The 21,122-nt window shown below is 50.2% G+C and overlaps 1 protein-coding gene across 2 annotated transcripts; it reads left to right on the forward strand.

Annotated features, from left to right (window-relative positions):
• Positions 1-5,341: 5,341 nt before the first annotated feature.
• On the forward strand, positions 5,342-20,734 carry ADRA2A (adrenoceptor alpha 2A). 2 transcript variants are annotated; one of them, XR_010113281.1, is made up of 2 exons: positions 5,342-6,090; positions 17,385-20,734. XR_010113281.1 is itself a non-coding variant. In XM_034931457.3 (2 exons), the coding sequence occupies exon 2, from the start codon at positions 6,530-6,532 to the stop codon at positions 7,898-7,900; it is 1,371 nt and encodes a 456-aa protein (XP_034787348.1). In that variant the 5' UTR covers positions 5,342-6,090; positions 6,181-6,529; the 3' UTR covers positions 7,901-9,418. The 2 variants fall into 2 exon arrangements, 1 of the variants encoding a protein (XP_034787348.1); XM_034931457.3 differs by lacking the exon at positions 17,385-20,734 and adding an exon at positions 6,181-9,418.
• Positions 20,735-21,122: the final 388 nt, after the last annotated feature.

Consider the following 21,122-nt stretch of genomic DNA (forward strand, 5'->3'; position numbering starts at 1 on the left):
GATCATTTCCAGGGAGCAGTGAGAGCCAGACCATCTCTTAAATATGTCTGTGTGCGTGTGTGTGTGTGTGTGTGTGTGCGCATGGGTGTATATGCTTCAGGCGTGGCGTCTCCATGGTTTCTTTGAGTAAATGTGAAAGGTGATTTACCTTACCTAATTATATTAACGGAATATTAGCTTAAGAGTTATTAATGTTGGTGACAAATATCTCCTTCATACCCAGTGGCTCTTAGCTCACCTGTTATACCTGAGAACAAGTAAGCATTGCTCACCATAACTGTTTCAAGGTTTGCTTTTGCTCATGCTTCTGGACAAAGCAGACGAGATAATTCACCTGGATGTGGTGGAAAAGGTCACTGCTTTGTGAGGACTGACTTGGAAGACTGTGGTAGGTGATGTTAAACTTTGTGTGTACACACAAGCTCTCAAAAGTCACATTGTAGTGGCAACACAAACATGCCCTGCAGGGTGCACACCAGCGAAGAGCCAGCTGGGAGCCCAATCTTTCTTGGCATCCTCAAGGCTGAGTTGATCCTAGTACCAACTGCTGTCTTTTTGGTATTGGCCAGAAGCCCTTGCAGAGATAGAAAACACCTGGCTTAATTTTCCAGGCTGCGGCAGGATGGGTTAGCATGTTAGAAAGAGATAAAGGCGATGGCAGGACTCATCGCTTGTTTTTGTGAATACAGCAAGACTGATCCAGCAGTCAAATGATGAACATAGTAGGTGGTGAATAAGGCAGCTCCTTACAGCACTCCTGGAGTTGATGCTTTTCTTTTGGCTTCCATTAACCTTCAATAACGATGGGATTCCCAAGGGCTTCAGCACAGGTACAAAGAAGTGGAGGAATTAAGTAATAGCTTAGAGGAAGCATTAGAGTTTTCCCTACTGACTCCCTGCTTCCCCCTTGTCAGCAATACAGTGAGTTGACAGATGTTTGTAGCTTACTGCAGCATTTGGTTCCAGCTGTGCGCACGGCATGAGTAGTAGCGGGAACATTGCGTTCCCCACCTGTTCATCATGTTCAGACTAGCGAGTGTGTGTTTAAGTTCAGGCTGTGTCGGGGGCAGGGGTGGGTGGGGGGGGGTGGCCTGTGTTTATGTGTGTGTGTGACCAAATTGCTTCTATCTGTGAGGATTTTGTCACAGCCTAGGAGTCCAGGCTAAATGAGTCATGTTTTCTTTTTCTTAGACAGTCAAGTCTTTTTTTTCAAAAAGTAAGCAATTAATATTCTCTCCCAGCCAGCTCCCTCACTTTTGTTAGATGAAGTCACCATCAGAGATATAGAAGCCAAGACAAATTTTGGTATTGCCTGATACTTTAATTTCAGATATAACATGAGGACAGATGATTTATCTTAAGAAGCTTTCTTTTATTGGTAAATTACCTAGCTGATAGTTATAAATTTATCTTCCTCTACTTACATATTCCTTTTAGGAAAAAAGAGAATGAGAGAATCCTATACTTACATCCTTGAACTAGTTAAGCTACCTCAACTATTAAGAAATCCTGATTTTGGAATAAAATGCTAGCCATCGTAGTCACCAACTTCACCAACTTCTGGGCCTCTCTTGCCTCTTTGATAGCTTCAGTGTAAGTAGAATTCATTCACTCATACATTCATCCATCACACAAACATTTATCAAGTATCCATGCTCGTGTGTCTTATATTTTGGTATTTATTGAATTACTCATGCACTTGTTAAAAATGCAAACACCCAGGCCCCGCCTTCATCCTACTGAATCAGAATCTCCAAGGAGGAGGTACTAGAAATATGATTTTTAAAAAGCCTGTTTTAGAGATGCTCTAGGAATAGAGATGAAAGGACAGTCCTTTCTACCTGCTAGATCATCATACAAATGAATAGATAAGCTAGAGCAAGAAAAGTCCATCTAAGCCATGATAAAATATATATGGCACCCATGAGAGAGAGAGGTTGCTTCTACTAGGAGGAGGAGGGGTTGCCTAACCAGTTGGTGTAGTGCTTGCTCTCCATCAGCTTGGCTGTTGGGGAATGGTCAGTCTCCTAGAGTGTACGTGATGTTGCCTCCAAGAGTGGGCATTAGATACAGAAAGAGGGAATACATCTTGCCTTGTACTGTCCTAATCTAGTAGACATCAATGGACTGAAAGGACAGGGCTAGAAGGAGGATGTGCTAACTTGTCAATGCGCTCATTTCTGATGAACATTTTGCAGGTTTCTCTTTGGCACTGCGATCAAGGCTGGAGATTCACAGTAAGGAACTTAGAAAGCTCATTGGGCTTACCACCAGGAAAAATAGAGTTTGGCTCTGTCCTTGCCACTTATTAGCTGGACAGTTTACTTAGTCTGTTGCCTAGTTTCCTCCATCTACAAAGGCAGATAATAAAATCTACATTATGGGATTGTTTTGGAAATTATATAATATATAGTACATAAACTGCTTGGCATTGTGCCTAGCATGTGGTTGGTGCTAATAAGTACTATTTATTTTTAGTAATAATATAAATAATAATGGACCCCCATTTGGGTCCCCAGAAATGACTCCTTCTCAGGCCATCAAACCCAAACTCCGTATTTACAGTGGCTCTCAACTAATTGCTCTGTCCCAGCTCCCTGGAGGGCTATGACACTGTCCTAGCAGTCTCACTGGCTCAGGGCAGTGATTCTCAATCTGGGGCCCACTCTTTCTAGCTCAAGTTGGCTTCCTACCCCAGGTAATTTGGACACTGCCTCCTGTCCCCACTAGGGCACTTGCTCATCACTCCTGTCCCCCACTGAGATTTATTGCTTTGGGTGGTAAGTCTTCAGCAGGGTGTGCACACCTGCAGCTCTCAAGGAGTTTTGTCAAAATACACATGCTACATCCCACCTTGGACCTGGTGAATAATTTCCCTGGTGGGGCATTGGTAAGTGTATTTTGTCTTCCTAGGAAATGCTGATCTATAGGCCTGGTTGAGAATTATTATATTTGTGGATATCTTTCTGCTCAGCAATGTCTCACTCAGCTTGCACAGCATGAAATCTTCTAGCAAAAATTAATGGTGTCCACATAGCTTTTCAAAGCTCAGAGATACCCTGTGTGACAAACTGAGGAGGCAGAACCTGTGGTGATAAGGAACATATGACAGGAAGAAGAACTGTGTGTATAAAGGGGCCATGTATATCACCCTACACATGGTGCATACATCGTGGTACTTAATAAAATGCAGCACTTGTTATTATTGGTATTCGTTGTGTATTGGCCTCAGGGTTCCTGGCTCTGAAAAGACCTGTTCCCATTTTAGGAGAAAAGATTCCAAATCAGGGAATTAAGAAACCACCTGGCTGTTTGGGAAGCATTTAGAAAATGTGACAAGAGGTGTCATACACAGGCTAGCAGCAGAAATTTCAAGAAAGATAATTACTGTAAACTTTGTTTTTATTTCCCCTTTTGATTCTGAAATTAGGAAGAAGAGCAGTGTGTTGGAAGCTGGGGTGCAGATGGTAAGTGATGGTCTCCCAAGACTCAGTTCCCAAGTTCTACAAACAGCAACACAGCAAACCCCAGATTGCCACGGGCTCTGATTTTTGTCTCTTAGTATTCATACTTGAAGTGTGGGGTTCCTAGTTGCTGTGCAAAAATGAGTGTAGCCATGTTTCCAACTGAGCCTACTGGCGATGTCCAAAGCCCCTGCCAAGAGCCTCAGAGCAGAGACTTTAGTAGAAGATGGAAAATGAGTGACTCAACAGAGCGAGGAAATTGTCTTCTCAGCTTCCTTTAGATTGTCCAGAAAGGGAGATTAGAAAGGATCCTCAGAACTAACACTGGAAAGGGAGTTTATACCATTAGGGCAAAGATTGGGAGACAAAGGTACTGAAGTCAAATGAGACTTCTGTGAAATACTTTGGAAAGTACAGATTTTGAGACTACATGAACAGCAGCAGCACCAATAACTGTATCACTGGTGTGGGCTATAGACATCAGCTGGGAATGAAGGTGATTCTCAGGGCCCTTAATTTAGCCATCAGCCCCCAGCCAGACCTAAGCCTGCAGCTGGCTGCACAGAGAGGCAGCCTGTTCCATCCTTGGAATTCCAACTTAGGTGACTACACAAGGCATTTTGGTTTAGTGGTTCCTTAAATAAGACGACGTTCCTTTAAGTCTAATCTCTCTCCTGCTGAAATTTCCTACCCTCTTGGGTTTTACCATTAAACTGCTTGCTCTCATCTGAAAAGTGCAGCTAGCAGGGTGCAAGCTAGTGCCCTAGTGACCGTTAAAATCTATCCTAGGACAGCTAGCACGCACGGAAAAACTTGCCATTCGCCGCACACCCACACCCCCCGCCACCCACCGCTATTCTTATCAGAGAGAACACGGAAAATATTCTACTCCCTCCTCCCCTTATTGAAGGATGCTGTGTGTACATCTGAATGGGGGTGCGATGCGGGGGGGTGGAGTCTAGCTTTCGGTCCTCAACAAAAACATAATGATTCCCAGCAAGCCAGAGCTGGGCAACCAAGGAGGCAGGATCCTGGCCTCTCTCGGATCTGCAGGAAGGGTGGGCTGTGCGGGTCCAGAGTGGGATGCCCGTTCTGGCCGGCGGTGCCTGCTGAGCCCTTCCTGATGTGACTTTATTAGACAAACCCCCACTCCCGCCAGGGGTAGACACACGAGTATCTGCTTTAGGAAGATTTCTGCAACACGGCAGGGTGCAATTCAAACTCTGGGTTCTCCTTTCCTGAGCTTAGAAACCAATTTGTTCTGAGATAGGAGAAGGCTCTGTTGGCAGAAGACCTAAGAGACGGGAGGAGGCGCCTGGCGTCAGCGGGTCGCTTCTCAGCCGTGACCACGAGCGGCCAGCAGGTGTCAGTGCGTCCTCGCTTTGCCCTGGCGCTCGGCTCCTGGACCCCTCCCCACCTCGGTCTAAGGGGGCGCGGTCCAGACCCCGGGTCTTGCGTTTCCCGCAGACAGCTTCGCGGCTGGGAGGACACGTAGCCGCTTCTTCCCTAAGCGGAGGTCTGAACTCTGGCTTGTGCCACTTCCCCGTGGGTGCTGTCCATTCCGCCCCAGGGGTTCCATCCGAATCCGCGCCTTCCTCCCTCTCCAGGACCCCTTTCTCCCCAGCCGCCAGGAGCACCTGCGGACCGCGTCGGCTCTGGCCCGGAGCTGGGCTGCTCCAGATGTAACTCACACCGGAGGTTACTTCCCTCGATTTGGGCGGGGATTCCCTTCCATTTTTTTCTTCCCTTTTCTCCCAAGATCCAGCTCCTTGGGGGCACTCACGGGTGCCCGTTGCGTTCTGCTCCGTCGGCCCGGAGCTGCATGGCCAACTCCCAGCAGGGGCCGCTCCTCCCCTACCCCCCACCCCCGGGCTCCCTCTTTAAGTCTCTAGCTCAACGTACCCGCCTCTCCAAAGGGCTCGTCCCGCCTGAGGGCAACGCTCCCCGAGGTCCAGCGCTGGGCGCGGGCGCTAGACTGGCGGAGGGGTGGTGCGAGGGGCGGGGTAGGGTCGGCTTCCCACGTGGGGGCTGACGCCGTTCGCTCAGCAACGCCGGCTTGATCCTGGGGCTATAAAACGAGTCCACCGTGAGCGCAGCGGAGCAGCAGCAGCTCCAGCTCGGTGCAGAAGCCCAGCAGCCGGCGTGCCGCCGCCCGGCCACTCCAGCGCCTTCTTCCCCGCCTTGCGCTCCTGCCCCAACTCGCGCTGTCGTCGGACCCCGGCCCATCCAGCAGCGCTCGGCGCCCACCAGGCGGACGCCCAGGAGAACCCCTGCCTCCGTCGCGGCTCCTGGAGAGCTGATCGTTCACCTGCCCCGGCCCGCCTGAGGACGGGGGTGCCTTCATGCGGCCCCCACACTCCTCACCCCGCCGCCGCCGCCGCCCCCGAGCTCCGCACAGTGCGCCCCAGCCCCAGCAGGGCGCACAACTTTGGAAGTCTCGCGGCGCTCCGAGAGGCGGCAGAGTCCGCGCCCCAGCCCCGGGCCGGGCCGGGCCAGAACCGCAGCGTCTGGGGGAAGCCAGAGAGTCGGTAATCGCTTCGGGGATGTAAGGCGACAGACATAGGACCCCGAGCTCGCATCAGCACCCCTCGGCTGCCTCCCGGGGTGGGGGCGGGCCCCGCACACGGTAAGACCTCTTGCTTTCGCTCAGGCTCAAGATTCAAGATATAGATATTGATATGTATATATATATTTAATTTCCTGTCATCCTTCCAAGTTATCAGGCCACCGATGATTTTTGTTCTCCCTTCTTGAAGAATAAATCTCTCTTTACCCATCGGCTCTCCCTACTCTCTCCCGCCGCTTAGAAATAAAACTTGGCTGTATTAAGCGCTCGGAGCAAGAAGGCGCCCACCGAGAGCGTCTGAAGCGCGAGCCAGGCGCAGTTCGCGGGACCCGGGCCATGGGCCGCTAGCGGTCCTCCAGTTCGGGCCCGGCCTCCCTGCGGCCCCCTCCCTATGTGAGCCGCAGCCAGGCGAGCGGGGCGCCGGAGGAAGAGGAGGACCCACGGGCGCCGGGCCGGAAGGCAGCTGGCAGCAGGCCCAGGCCAGCGGGCGCCCGCGTTCATGTTCCGCCAGGAGCAGCCGTTGGCCGAGGGCAGCTTTGCGCCCATGGGCTCCCTGCAGCCGGACACGGGCAACGCGAGCTGGAACGGGACCGAGGCGCCGGGGGGCGGCGCCCGGGCCACCCCTTACTCCCTGCAGGTGACGCTGACGCTGGTGTGCCTGGCCGGCCTGCTCATGCTGCTCACCGTGTTCGGCAACGTGCTCGTCATCATCGCCGTGTTCACGAGCCGCGCGCTCAAGGCGCCCCAAAACCTCTTCCTGGTGTCTCTGGCCTCGGCCGACATCCTGGTGGCCACGCTCGTCATCCCTTTCTCGCTGGCCAACGAGGTCATGGGCTACTGGTACTTCGGCAAGGCGTGGTGCGAGATCTACCTGGCGCTCGACGTGCTCTTCTGCACGTCGTCCATCGTGCACTTGTGCGCCATCAGCCTGGACCGCTACTGGTCCATCACACAGGCCATCGAGTACAACCTGAAGCGCACGCCGCGCCGCATCAAGGCCATCATCATCACCGTGTGGGTCATCTCGGCCGTCATCTCCTTCCCGCCGCTCATCTCCATCGAGAAGAAGGGCGGCGGCGGCGGCCCGCAGCCGGCCGAGCCGCGCTGCGAGATCAACGACCAGAAGTGGTACGTCATCTCGTCGTGCATCGGCTCCTTCTTCGCTCCCTGCCTCATCATGATCCTGGTCTACGTGCGCATCTACCAGATCGCCAAGCGTCGCACCCGCGTGCCACCCAGCCGCCGGGGTCCGGACGCCGTCGCCGCGCCGCCGGGGGGCGCCGAGCGCAGCGCGGGCCCGGGGGGCGCAGAGGCCGAACCGCTGCCCACCCAGCTCAACGGCGCCCCTGGCGAGCCCGCGCCGGCCGGGCCGCGCGACGCCGACGCGCTGGACCTGGAGGAGAGCTCTTCTTCCGACCACGCCGAGCGGCCTCCAGGGCCCCGCAGACCCGAGCGCGGTCCCCGGGGCAAAGGCAAGGCCCGAGCGAGCCAGGTGAAGCCGGGGGACAGCCTGCCGCGGCGCGGGCCGGGGGCGACGGGGATCGGGACGCCGGCTGCAGGGACGGGGGAGGAGCGCGTCGGGGCTGCCAAGGCGTCGCGCTGGCGCGGGCGGCAGAACCGCGAGAAGCGCTTCACGTTCGTGCTGGCCGTGGTCATCGGAGTGTTCGTGGTGTGCTGGTTCCCCTTCTTCTTCACCTACACGCTCACGGCCGTCGGGTGCTCCGTGCCACGCACGCTCTTCAAGTTCTTCTTCTGGTTCGGCTACTGCAACAGCTCGCTGAACCCGGTCATCTACACCATCTTCAACCACGATTTCCGCCGCGCCTTCAAGAAGATCCTCTGTCGGGGGGACAGGAAGCGGATCGTGTGAGGTTTCCGCTGGCGCCCGCGTAGACTCACGCTGACTGCAGGCAGCGGGGGGCATCGAGGGGTGCTCAGCCTCAGGGCACTCAGAAACCCGGGCGCTGCCTGCTCTGCGTTTCCTCGTCTGGGGTGGCTCTGCAGCCTCCTGCGGGCGGGCGTCTGCTGCTCCTACAAGGGAAGCTTCCTGCTGCCAGGCCCACACATCCCCAGTTGTTGGTTTGGCCACTCTTGACCTGGAGCCATCTTCCTAGTGGGCCACCCCTAATCAGTATTGCTTCCTAAAGGTATTTTCACCCTCTTCGCCTGGTACAGCCCTCACAGCTCTTCAGAGCAAGCACTGGACTACAAGGGCATGGCTCACAAAAGGTTAATGGATGGGGGTTACCTAGCTCTGGCTAATTCCCCTTCCATTCCCAACGCTCTCTCTCTCTCTTTTTAAAGAAAAATGCTAAAGGCAGCCCTGCCTGCCCTCCCCACCCCCCACTGTAAATATACACTATTTTTGATAGCACACATGGGGCCCCCATATCTCTTGGCCTTGGTTTTGATGTTGAAATCCTGGCCTTGGGAGAGATGCCTTCCAGGCAGACACAGCTGTCTGGTTCAGGCCAAGCCCCTTTGCAATGCAAGCCCTTTCTGGTGTTATGAAGTCCCTCTATGTCGTCGTTTTCACCAGCAACTGGTGACTGTCCCTTCGACACGGACCTGCTTTGAGATTTCCTGACAGGGAAAAGATTTCTGTCCATTTTTTTCCTGTGCCTAACAGCATAATTGCCTTTTCCTATGTAAATATTATGATGGTGGATCAAGACATAAGTAAATGAGCCTTTCTGCCTCACATCAGCCCTGTGTATAAAGCCATTATTCTCTGATGCACTGTTCGCCCCAGTAACTCACTTTAAAACCTCTCTTTCCAGTGTTCCCTCTCTCCCTCCAGGGCCACTGCTTGAAGAAGAATATGTATGTTTCTATCTTGTATGTCTGTGTGCCCCTCCTGCCCCGAAAGTGCTGACTATGGGGAAATCTTTTAGCTGCTGTTTTTAGACTCCAAGGAGTGGAAATTATGTGGAAGAAGCAAACCTGATAGAATTTGCCCAAGGTAAACAGTTTGAAAAGACAGATGGGCCTGCCAAACTGTACAGTTCCTTCCCCAAGAGCTGTTAGGTATCAAAGTGTTGTCCTTTCCCCCCTCCCTGCTTTTCTGGTTGAGATCATGTCATTGATGAACTGCCAAAGTCAGGGGAGGAGGGCAGAGACCTTGTGTTTACATCTGCGTTTCTACATGTTTTAGACAGAGACAATTTAAGGCCTGCACTCTTATTTCACTAAAGAAAAGCTAATGTCAGCACATGTTGCTAATGACAGTGGATTTTTTTTAAATAAAAAAGTTTACAGATCAAATGTGAAATAAATATGAATGGAGTGGTCCTCTTGTCTGTTATCTGAGTTTTCAAAAGCTTTAAGACTCTGGGAACATCTGATTTTATGGATTTTTTAAAAATAAAAAATGTACCTTATAAAAATTTTTTAAACGTTCTATCAATAACAAAGCTACCATTTACTAAGTGTTTCTGACATGCTAGACACTGTGGTGAACTGGTTGTAGGCATTGCCTCGTTTACTTTTCTCAAGAACCCTATGAGGTAAGTTCTATTACTATCCCCATTTTACAGGTGAAGAAACTGAGTCTCAGAGCAAGTGACTTGCTCAAGGTTAACAAGTGGTGGAAATGCATTGTACCTAGCTTAATCTGGTTCTAGGGCCTGCACTCTTAACCCCAGAACCTTTCCAGAGTTTTGGCATTAGCCCTTCTCAGAACACTCCCAGTGGAGAGGTGTCTATGCAGTGTGCTATCTACACCAGGTGTGAGATATATCCCAGTATTTAATATACACAAGGTGTATACATACCCCAGTGTCTATATGACCTAATGTGTCTATATACCTCAAAGTGTGCACCTACTCCAAAGTGTGGTATATGCACCAAGTGTGGAATATACTCCAAAATGTATATCACACCTTAAAGCGTGATAATATATGACATGTAGAATATACTCCATAGTGTGGTTATGCACTAAGTATGGTCTAAAACCTGAATAGAACCATGTATTAGTTGGTGGTTTGAGTTGTCTCTGGCCAGAAGGCACGCATCCTTCTTGTTGCATTGCTGTAATATCAAAGTCTGCTCTGCTGTCTAGGAGGGCTTATGGTCCTCATACTGTGGTAATGGCACTTTGAAGCTGGAAGGGGCCTTAGTGATCCAGGAGTCCAACCCCTCATCTGACAGATGAGAAGGCAAATGCGGATGCAAGAGGAGGCGACTTGCTCAGGATCCCAAGGTGCTGGGTGACAGGGCTCTGGCTCCAGGCTGCCCGGGTTAGGGCGCAGCTGAGAGATGTGTAGTAGTAGTTCTGTGTGTGTAGTCAGATGCAGTACTGATGAATAGCCACTTATGGAGGAGGGGGGTTTGAGGGGCAAACACAAGCGTCAGGTTGTGGTTTTGGGGCAGGCCAGCTTTTGTGAGCCCAGCCACCTGTAATATGTGCGGACCAGCTTTGGACACCCCCCAGAAGCAGGTCCTCTGCACCCTCAGGGCCATACGTGCAGCATCTCCTCATCTTCCTTTGCTTCTCTGGTGCAGGAGAGGGTGTCTGTGTATGCAGCAGTGGGAGGGTGGAGAGCCCTGAGAAATGATCTGGGCACTGAGGGGCCTGGGAGAGGGAAGACCATGGCTCTGAAGGGGAGAGGAGTTCCTGCCGCCACCTGGATCCTCTGAGCCAGCACACAGGAGGATGGCCAGGTGCTGGGCTCTGGTGACCCTGGCTCAGAGGCTTCAGAAACCAGCCTCCTGGCCTGTGGCGCCACGGCTGGCTCCCTGGTCTGGTTCTGTGGCCTGCTCCCCATCCCACCCTCACCCCAGCCTCTCCTCTCCCTCCTCACTCCAGTGCACCCATCGCCCCAAAGGCAAACAGTGCCAGACAAGAGCCTGCCTGGCAAGCCCCCAGGACCCAGGCTGTGTGTCCCAGCCACAGGAGCAGATACAAACACTGCTTGCTGTTGACTCTCAGCTCTGTCCTGTCTGTCAGGGAAGTGTTTGCCTTGCCTCCACCCCCCGAGGGGGAAGAAGCATGGGCTGAGGTGCTACACGGAGGGGCCTCTGGTGTCATGCTCCCTCCTCCTCGATACAGAAGCAGAGAAGCCTCAGAGGTGGATGGAGGTTGCAGAAAGTGGGGGAGAGAGGGCTGGAGCCCAGGCATGGGTGGGTTTCTGAGTTCACTGTAGGAATCACTGTTTATTCATTTGCAAAGGGCTCAAGCAACAGTCTGCCAAGGTGTGGGGTGGGGAGGGAAATTAAGGTGAAATGGCTCCCACAGGGATCTTGGCTTAAAGAGCTAACCCCACATTTTCCTGTGCATAGTATCTGTTCCCGAGTATCTGGGCCAAGAGGGTCTGTCTTCGTGGCCGAATCTCCTGTTTTATGTAACTTTGGTTGGGATATCGAAAGCCATTGGCTTTTGGGTCTGAAGTGTGTCTTGCTAGATTTACTCATGCAAGTGTGCTGGGTTGGGGGAAGGGTAGTGCCTTCATCTGAGCCTGGGCACAAGCACAGTCTCCTCCTCCCCAAGGCTTTGTTCAATTTCTTCTATGCTAAAAGGCTGGGGGAGAGAATGATGAAAACGTGGCTTGGGCTTTCCCCTGTCTATGACTGTATAATCAAATCAGAGATTTAGAGCCAGAAGCATCCTCATCAATCCTTAACTCTTACCTTGTAGTGGCAGATCAAGGGACCTGAGACCTAGAAAAGCTGTTGGTTATGTAGCATTCCAGGAGCCCCTGAGCCCACTCTTCCATGTGACTCTCTGTCTGATGCCATATACACCCAACATGAATTCTATTTTGTTTTGGGATGTGGTGAGTTGCTAATCAACCCCAGAGGATCCCCTGTGCCTGATTTGTGTCAAGGACCATCCTAGGCGTTGCAAGGCAGTTCTCTTCCTTCCCTGCATGCACTGTGCAAAGCTCACCACTTGTCCCTGTGGAGTGAAATTAGGGCCTGCCTCTGCCCTCTGGAAGCTTTGGAGCTACATGGGGAGACAGGATGTGCCTGTGAAAAGCACTCATTAGCCACACACAGTGACAGTGTGGCAGTGGGGGAGAGGATGCTGTGTGCCCACCAAGGGTAATAGGCATCTGTACTGTGAGTGAGCAGTGGGGGAGAGGTGGCTGTGGCTGGGAGCTCAGGGCATAGAATGTGGGAGTTGGGATGTCCACACTCTGAGAAGGCTAGGCCCGCGAAGGAAGCTCTGGTTCTAGCAGCTGAGTCCTGTGGGACCAGTGCCAGGCCTGGGCAGTGGCACCTAGGCCCAGGTCAGACCTCAGCTTTCATCCAACCTCATCCTTGGGGATGGCATGACAAGGTCCTGTCCCCATTTGGGGACACCTGTAAGGAAGTCTACCTCCTTGACTCAGTAGCATAATAGGATCCAGGTACCCAGGTCCAGAGCCCAGTGCCAGGCTAGCCCTTTGCCTCTGCCCTGGGCCCTGCCACCCCTCACAGTGGGCCTGAGAGTCCAGGGTGCAGGAAGGGGCACCTTCCTTAGCAGAGGGCACGCCCGAAAGGGGGGCCACGTCAAGTCATGGAGCAAAATCACTAACACTCAGATTTGTTTTGGAAATAGCATTGATCTATTTGATTACCAGAAATCCTGGGGCTTAGAGTTAGTTAAATACAAAAAAAAGAGAATAGGGTCTGTTGGAAATAGCCTAGACTGAGGATTAGGAGGCCTGGGTTCTAGGCCCAGTTTTGTCTTTTACCAGCGATGTGGTCTTGAGCAAATCCCTCTCTTGAGTCCCTGCTTCTTCATTTATGAAATGCAAGTGGTTGGTCTAATATTATTTAACAGTGTGTTCTGTGCAGTTAATTCAACTACAAAATCTATATTATCTACATTATCTATTGACATTATCATTCTATCTGTCTCTACTGTCTGTCACCTACGTATCATCTCTTCCCTGTCTGCCACCTATCTGGTGAAATGCTGGGGTAAGCAGTCTTTAATAGGTACATCTCCTTCAGGATCTCTCAGAGCCTTTAATGTGCCTATGTGGTTTCCGATTGTCTGAGAGAGGATGATGTGGTGTGCTGTTTCCCAAACTCCCTGGACTGTGGAATTTCATTTTTTTTTTTTTTTTTACAGAGCATCTCAGTGAATCATGTTTGCTGGAACACTTCTTGGGTAATACTGGGTTAAGGGATCTCACGGGGCTTTTCTGATGATCCATTTTATAATTCTATGAAATGCCGGTCTGCTCTCTCCTTCTGTCCAGGCCATGGGTGAGGCACACTGGGCAGGGCCAAGCCATGTGCTCTCTGTAGGGAGAGCTGGCGCTAAGGGCCATTGGCCTTATTGAGGCTGGGGTAGAAGTGAGGGTTTGGCGTGTTTTCCAAACATAGGCTAAGCCTATGTGTATGTGTGTGTAACATGTGAGCGTGTATGGGTGTGTGAGTGTGTATCTCTGTGTGTGTGTAAACAGGCACCAATGGACACTGAGGACCACTTTGCTCACCTGGGCCTGGCGTGGAAGCATCTGGGCAGTTGAGGGTATACGTGTACACACCAGGGGAAGAGGTCACAAAGGGAATTAAAGGGGAGTGTGGTGCGTCTCACTGGTTGTCATGTCAGTTGGCCCCTCCCTGCCTGCGAGTCTGCTCCCCTGAGGTGGAATGCCACTCCCCTTCTAGGGCAATGGAGCCAATCTAGGAGGAGGATGGGATGATGCAATGTGCGCATTCTGGGGCAGCCAACACTGCTTCTCTGGCAGGCATATTCTGTAGCCTCCAGGCTTTCCTGTTCTCTGGAAGGAGCAGTTTATCTGACTACAGAGAATTCTGGAGGGGATGGGAGGCAAGAGTGAGAGGCTGTTAACGTTGTCCCCAGGACTTGAGACCTGAGACAACATTAAAATCTATACCTGAGAAAAACAAGATGGCACCCTGTGAAGGGATGAAAGAAGGGGAATTGAAAACGGACTGTTCGCAAGGTACAGGCAGGGTTAAGAGAAACTTACAAGGGCCAGGGAAGTACCCTGGGACATGCACAGTGGGAAGCTGTCAGCACCTTCAGAAGGGTCGAGGTGCTACCCACACTACTGGAACTGGGACTTCGGGGAAGGATGCCTGGCAGGCACTGCTGGCAGAGGACCCCTGCAGCCATTGCTAAGCTGGGTCTGGACAGGGAGAGAGCAGGGAGAATCAGCACATTCTCCACTCTCACTCCCGCACCCTGATCTGCTGGTGGCTGCCCTTAGGCAGAACTCAGAAAGCACAGAAGAAAGAGTAAGGGGGCGGCTCACAGGGCTCAACCTTCCAGGGCCCAGCATGGACAAGGGCAGAGACTATAGCCGGAGGTGCAAGTAGAGAATATCTACTGTAGAACCCAAAGCCTGAGAAAGGCAGAGTAACAGCACTTTGGGGAACAGGCTGGAGGGAGGCCAGCTGCCTGCTTTCTGCAGTTTGTCCAAGAGCCAGCTGCTTGGGTCACTGGGCATCTGTAGAAGAAAAGCACAGGCCCTCCTTCCTCCCTGACTATGCAGATGCAAGGCTATGTGTGGGGTTATTATGTGTGTGTGCACACGCGCGCACACATACACACATACACTCCCCTTCCCTGTCTTCCCTGCGACCTGGTCAGGTGAGAGAGAGAGAGCCCCAGGGACCCATGTGGCTGGCTCTTGGCCACAGTTCTCTGGGTAATCCCCATCCCATGTCTGTGGCTCAGACATAGCTCAGAGCTGCCCAGCAGTGATGGCCACTGAGGCTGGGGCCCAGGTGAGGGGAGATGAGGACTGGCCCAGGCTGATGTCCTCACCTGTCCCCTGGTTACACTGGGGAGTCTGCTGCTCTGTTCTCAGCATGCTCCCTGGACACACTTAAGGGATTATTTTTTATGCCCTAGCCCTAGAGGAGACACGGAGACATTTAATGAATGAATGATAGAGTCCTTCCTTCCTTTATTCATTCAACTATGTTTTGGAGCTGCCCCAAGCTAATGTCACTAACATCCCTCTGTTTGTACTAGGTGTTGGGGTAGAGTGGGGAACAAGTTAATTAGGATCTTTACCTCACAGAGCTTCTTTTATTGGGGGACAGCTTCCTCTTGTGTTGGGGGAGAGCTTCTTTTGTTTGGGGAGAGCTTCTTTTGTGGGGGAAGAGCCTCTTCTTTTGTTGGGGGAGAGCTTTTTATTTTGTGAGGGGGAGAACTTCTTCTTTTGTTGGGGGAAGAGCTTCTTTTGTGGTGGGAGCTTCTTCTTTTGTAGGCTCCAGCAAGTGGTAAGCCTGGTGATGCAGGTACCAGGGTGGGTGGGGAAAGCTAGCCCAGGTGAAGGCATTGGGGAGGGAGCCCAGAGAAGTGTGCAGCCAGATGAGAGATGAGAGATGGGCAGGAATAGGTCCAGCGAAGGGACTGGGAGTGCCAGGGGTGGGGGGCATTGCATATTCAAGCAACTTATGAAGTCCACTTTAATAGGACCATGAGGTGTGAAAGTGGTGAGGCTGGAGGAAGATAGTCCAGATCATGCAGCTGCAGGTAAAGGATTTTATCTTGAGGGCATGGGGAGCCATGAGAGGTTTTTTAGGCAAGGGAGGGACATGATCAGATTTTTTTTGGTTCAGAACAATCATTCTGGCTGCTGGGTGGAGACTGATTGGGGAGGGGTATTGGGAGCAGTAATTCAGTCAGAGTATTAATAGCCTGACTAGGGTGCTGACACCACAGGGAAGGCCAGGAGCCCTCACTCCCTCAGGGTCACCCAGTGGCAGCGCCAGTGTCTGTGCAGACCCAGATATTGGGATTTTAGAGCTTCCCCGGCCTGCAAAATACTGTGAACCACTGCTCCTACCCTCCGTGAATTTCCATCTTCAAGGAATGGCTCCTTGGCTCAGAGCTTCCTATTCATGGTCAAATGCAAACATCTCCTGGAGCGTGAATTCAGTCAGTCATGGTGGTATGTTGACCTAACAGGCCACGGGATCTGACCTGGTGTGACTCGCTTCTCGTTTCTGAATGTCACCTGTCTTATCGACACTACCGGCCAGGGAGGATTTGAGGAGAGACCGTGGAGCACAAGCATGTCTTGTCCCCAAAGATTAGTTGATTATGAAGGGTGAATGAGAGCTTGCAAGGACTCACCCCGGCCAACCCCATGGATTCTACTTGGGATCAGAAGATCTGATAAGCCCCAAATCTGGAACTTGCGCTGCTGACTCCTGCTCCGGGCTGTTCAGGCCCTCAAAGATAAAAGTCATCCATTTCCAAGAAGTTAGGGAACCTGTGACTTGACAGAGATGTGTACTTTGCCCGCCGTGAGGAGCTCTCAGCAGCGAACTCACTGCTCTTGGCTGGGCCTTTTCCTATGACCCTCCACATTTGCTTGTTTGCCTGAAACCTAATCCTTCCATTTTTAAAAAATATATTTTTTAATTGTACTTTAAGTTCTAGGGTACATGTGCACAATGTGCAGGTTTGTTATATATGTATACATGTGCCATGTTGGTGTGCTGCACCCATTAACTCATCATTTACATTAGGTATATCTCCTAAAGCTATCCCTCCCTCCTCCCCTCACCCCACAACAGGCCCCGGTGTGTCATGTTCCCCTTCCTGTGTCCAAGTGTTCTCATTGGGATTTTGAACACTTACTTGGAATGGAGCTGTCCCTCCCAGGAGCCCCCAGAGAGGGCGGCCCAGGTGAAGGCATTGAGGATGGAGCTTTGGGTTCTATATTAGATATTCTCTACTTGCACCTTTGGCTATAGTCTCTGCCCTTGTCCATGCTGGGCCCTGGAAGGCTGAGCCCTGTGAGCCGCCCCCTTACTCTTTCTTCTGTGCTCTCTGAGTTCTGCCTAAGGGCAGCCACCAGCAGATCAGGGTGCGGGAGTGAGAGTGGAGAATGAGCTGATTCTCTCTGCTCTCTCCCTGTCTGGACCCAGCTTAGCAATGGCTTCAGGGGTCCTCTGCCAGCAATGCCTGCCAGGCATCCTTCCCCGAAGTCCCAGTTCCAATAGTGTGGGTAGCACCTCGCCCCTTCTGAAGGTGCTGACAGCTTCCCACTGTGCAATTCCCAGGGAGGGAATGGCTGGTATTGCTGAGAAGGGCACTTTAAAGCTAAAACTTTGGAATCAGGAAGACCTGAATTAAAATCCTGGTTTCATCACATAGCTTTGGTTTAACCTTGAACAGGTGGCTAAGCACCAGTTTCTCCACATGTAACTTGTAGAAGAAGTTGCCAGTGTTTTGGTAGGTTGCTTAGGCCTATGCTTGGCATCTGGTAGAGGCTCAGTAGTGCTAACATTTTCTTCTCTAGTTTGGGAGTTGGGTGGTTCCTTTTACTCCTGTAACTGCCCTGGGCTGAGGTGGGCTGGGCGGGGCAGTGTTTTAGGGTGATTTGTGATAGAGATTTGACCACTTAGGTCTTAGCTTTCTCTTTTTCCAGCCTGATGGAAGACCTTGTGTCTTCAATAGCACAAGAGGGTGGGCCTAGAAGAGCTCCAGGACCCATACGAGACCTGTAACGACCACGATGCATTTCTAGACTTGAAACTGAGATCTCCTGGTGCCAGGTTAGTGCTCCTTGCTGCTTCGCTGCACTCCAGGTCATTTTAACTATCTTCTGAACATAATGCTCATTTCTGCCTCCATAACTCTGCTTAGATTCTCCTGCATGTGGAATGCCACATACGTGATCCCTCTGCTGCCTCCCAAAATCACACCACACTTTAAAGCCAAGATACACCACCACACTTTTAAATTTTAATAGTGGAAAGAACCTGGGGTTTGGCATCAGTTATACTGAGGCTTAATCCTTGGGTCTGTCTTCCTGTCAGTTCCACTCTCCATCTCCAAAGGTGGCAAATGCCCAATAGGGGTACATGGTGGAGGGCGCCGTGCTGCTGCTGAGAGGAGCTACTCATGGGCCTGCCCCCTGCCCTCCCATTCTCGAAAGCTCCGAGGGAGGGTCTTTTCATCACTCTTTCTTCTCATTCAGATGGATTGGAGTCAGAGACTGGTATCTTCCCCAGTTCTTCTGTGCCCACTACTGGAGAGCTTTTGGTCAGAAGAGTTTCAGAACTAAACCAAAAGGGCCGGGTGTGGTGGCTCACGCCTGTAATCCCAGCACTCTGGGAGGCTGAGGCAGGTGGGTCATTTGAGGCTGAGAGTTCAAGACCAGCCTGGCCAACATGGTGAAACCCTGTTTCTACTAAAAATACAAAAATAGCTGGGCATGGTGGCGCATGCCTGTAATCCCATCTACTTGGGAGGCTGAGGCATGCGGATTGCTTGAACTCAGGAGGTGGAGGTTGCAGTGAGCAGAGATCATGTCACTGCACTACAGCCTAGGTGATACAGGGAGACTCTGTCTCAAAAAAGAAAGAAAGAAAGAAGTAAGAAAAGACGTAAACCTAAAGGAAATCCTAAGACATGCAGATTTTCCCCTTAGAGGGGAAAGGTTTCTCCCATCTAAGCTACCCCTAACTCATGAGTTCTCCAAAGCTCTTCAGCATGGGGCTAAGAAGAGCTTAGATTTTGGTTTCTGATGGACTGGGGTTTGCATCCTGGCCTCAACTCTGGCAGTCTATGTGACGCTGGACAAGTTGTTTTTTCCCCATGGCATCAGGTAAAAATGGGTAAAATATTACCTATCTCATGGGGCTGCTGTAGAATTAAACGAGGTGATGACTTTGCAGTAATAACTCAGCATTGGATATAGAAGATGGCTTTGGTCCTGTGAGCTGTAGGTCTGGGGGCAGGGCTGCCTCTGTGTAATCTCTGGACACTCTTCGATTCCATCTCCAACACTTGCTTCCTGCTCCCCCAGTTTTGTGGAATGTGGCCTGTGGATCCATATTTCACTTCAGGGCCGCGCCAGAGTTCCCTGTTTTTGTCCCAGTGTAAGTTCTGAAAGGGCAGAGCAAATAGGAGGAAGTGAAGGGAGCTAATTGGAGTACTTTCTTTACTGCTTTATGCTTTGGTTTACTCATATGTAAAAATTTTTGCTTGCTTTTTTGGTAAGAAACAAACAAGTTAATGTAAGTTAAGTGTTTAGAACAATGTCTGGTGCAAAGTAATTGCTCAGTAATGATTAGCTATTATTTACTTATTTATTTGGCACTTACTGTGAATTTGTCACTGTGCTAAGTCCTGAGGATACAAAATGGGAAAGATCTAATTCCTGTCCTGAGTTTCATGTTGGAGATAAAGTTAATAACTAGAGTAACTCACTGTGTTATAGGCAATGGCAAGAAATTAGAAACAGTAGTTCTCACCAATAATAGTGGATTAACTGCAACGTTTATTTCATTTATATACTGGAATATTTTGTGCATTTAAGAAGAAAACCAATCTATGTGAAAACTGTTCATAATACAGATTTAAGAGAAAAAGACAGATGATAACCAATACAGTATGATCTCATAGAAATTGAAACATTAAAAAACAAAAAAACTGGAAACACCAAACTGTTAGTAGTTACCTGTGGGTGGAGTGTTTGCAGTCAATTTTTTCCTAAAATTTTCATCTTACATTTTTCTGTAATCATCATGTATAACTTTTGTAGCAAAATGAAAAATTCTTTGAAAGCATGAAGGAAACACTATAGTGTCTCCAGTTTAGAGGGAAGATATGTTGTGTCTATTGAAGAAATGAAGGCTGTGATGAGAGATGGACATAATCATTCATAAAAATTCAAAAATAGATGTTTACAGCAGAAAAAAAACCCAGTTTCACCAAAAAGGAAATCAACACAATGGGAAAAGACATTAGGTAGAAAATATTCAGAAAAATTTCCAATCCTGCACATTTAAGACTGATTCCTTATAATAAGAGGAGTTTGATATCAATGTTGATGATCGGCACATAGGGAAGTAAATGTGTCTCCATTTGGTTAATGGAAAAACTTTCTAGCAATGAAAGAAATGAGCCTGAGAACAACTGTGGGATATCTCACGGTAAAAAAAAAATATGGAAATAATAAAATCGCATAATAAAATCACAGTAAAAAGGAGAAATCATAGAATGCAAGGCCAGGAAAGCCACGGCTGTGCTGGAGGTCGACAGCAGGTGTCCGTTCTGACTGCTGCATGCTCATGCTCTATTGGGTGCTAATATTTTAAATAGCCCCCCTAGAAACACATGTCTTCATACATACCTGGTATGATATGTAAATTGGGCCTTATCTTCTGGAGAGAAATCTGGCAATATTGTAAGATGAGCCATAACATTACTTACAATATTATTTTTCTCCACTGTCACACTCTTGAAAAACACTCACTAAAGAACTAATATTAAGAGAAAAAAGATGCCCACAATAATGCTGTCTATGTTAGCAAGCATTGAAAACTATCCAATGTCCACTCATAGGGACATGGCATATTCTCGTAACACCACATATGCATCAGGGTTGTTTGCGATGCCCTCTTCATATCTGAGTTCTCGTGCAGTACCACAAGCGGGTGCATATTGTCATTCTGACTTTGTGGTGGATCTATGTGACACGCCAAAGTTACTCAGAGTTTAGTCTCTGCTCTACCACTTCTTCAGGAGCACAGTCCACAGCTTTTCCCATAGCGTGTGGCTGCATGTTTATGATGCCACATCCAAGGACTTTGTTTCCTGCTGAATCTGAGTCACCTACAACCCATAGTAGGCATCCAGTAAACATTCGGTGGATGAATGAGTGAATGATACTTAATGTGATGAAATACACCTAAATCAGTAGATGTGACCATTGAGAACCACGTTAATGCAGGAATTGTGAATGCAGAGATGAGAACCTGGTGTCAAGTGTGACAAGGCACACACGTTACATGGCTGCTCCACACCTGGATGTGCACAAAGACAGAGGGAATCGCTCACCTCACAGGGGCTAAGTTCCGCAGGAAAGAGAATGTAAGTACTTGTGTTTTAAGGACAGAGGAAGTGCTGTCCACCAGGGAAGAGCCTGCCTCCTGGCTGGCAAAGTCCTCGCTCTTAAATTATCAGTGGTTGATTTGGTACAAGGGCTAAGATCAAACCTGATGAGATCTGCAGATGTCTGACTTCCCAAGACCTGTGTCTCTGATGCATTTTTGTGCTTGAAACAACTACAGAGTGAAGATGGGATGTACAAAGACTTGTGTGGGTACAGTTTGTATTAGCCAGGGTTCTCCAGAGGACAGAACCAATAGGATATATG

The sequence above is a fragment of the Pan paniscus genome, chromosome 8 (genome assembly GCF_029289425.2).
Source record: "Pan paniscus chromosome 8, NHGRI_mPanPan1-v2.0_pri, whole genome shotgun sequence".
Taxonomy (NCBI): domain Eukaryota; kingdom Metazoa; phylum Chordata; class Mammalia; order Primates; family Hominidae; genus Pan; species Pan paniscus.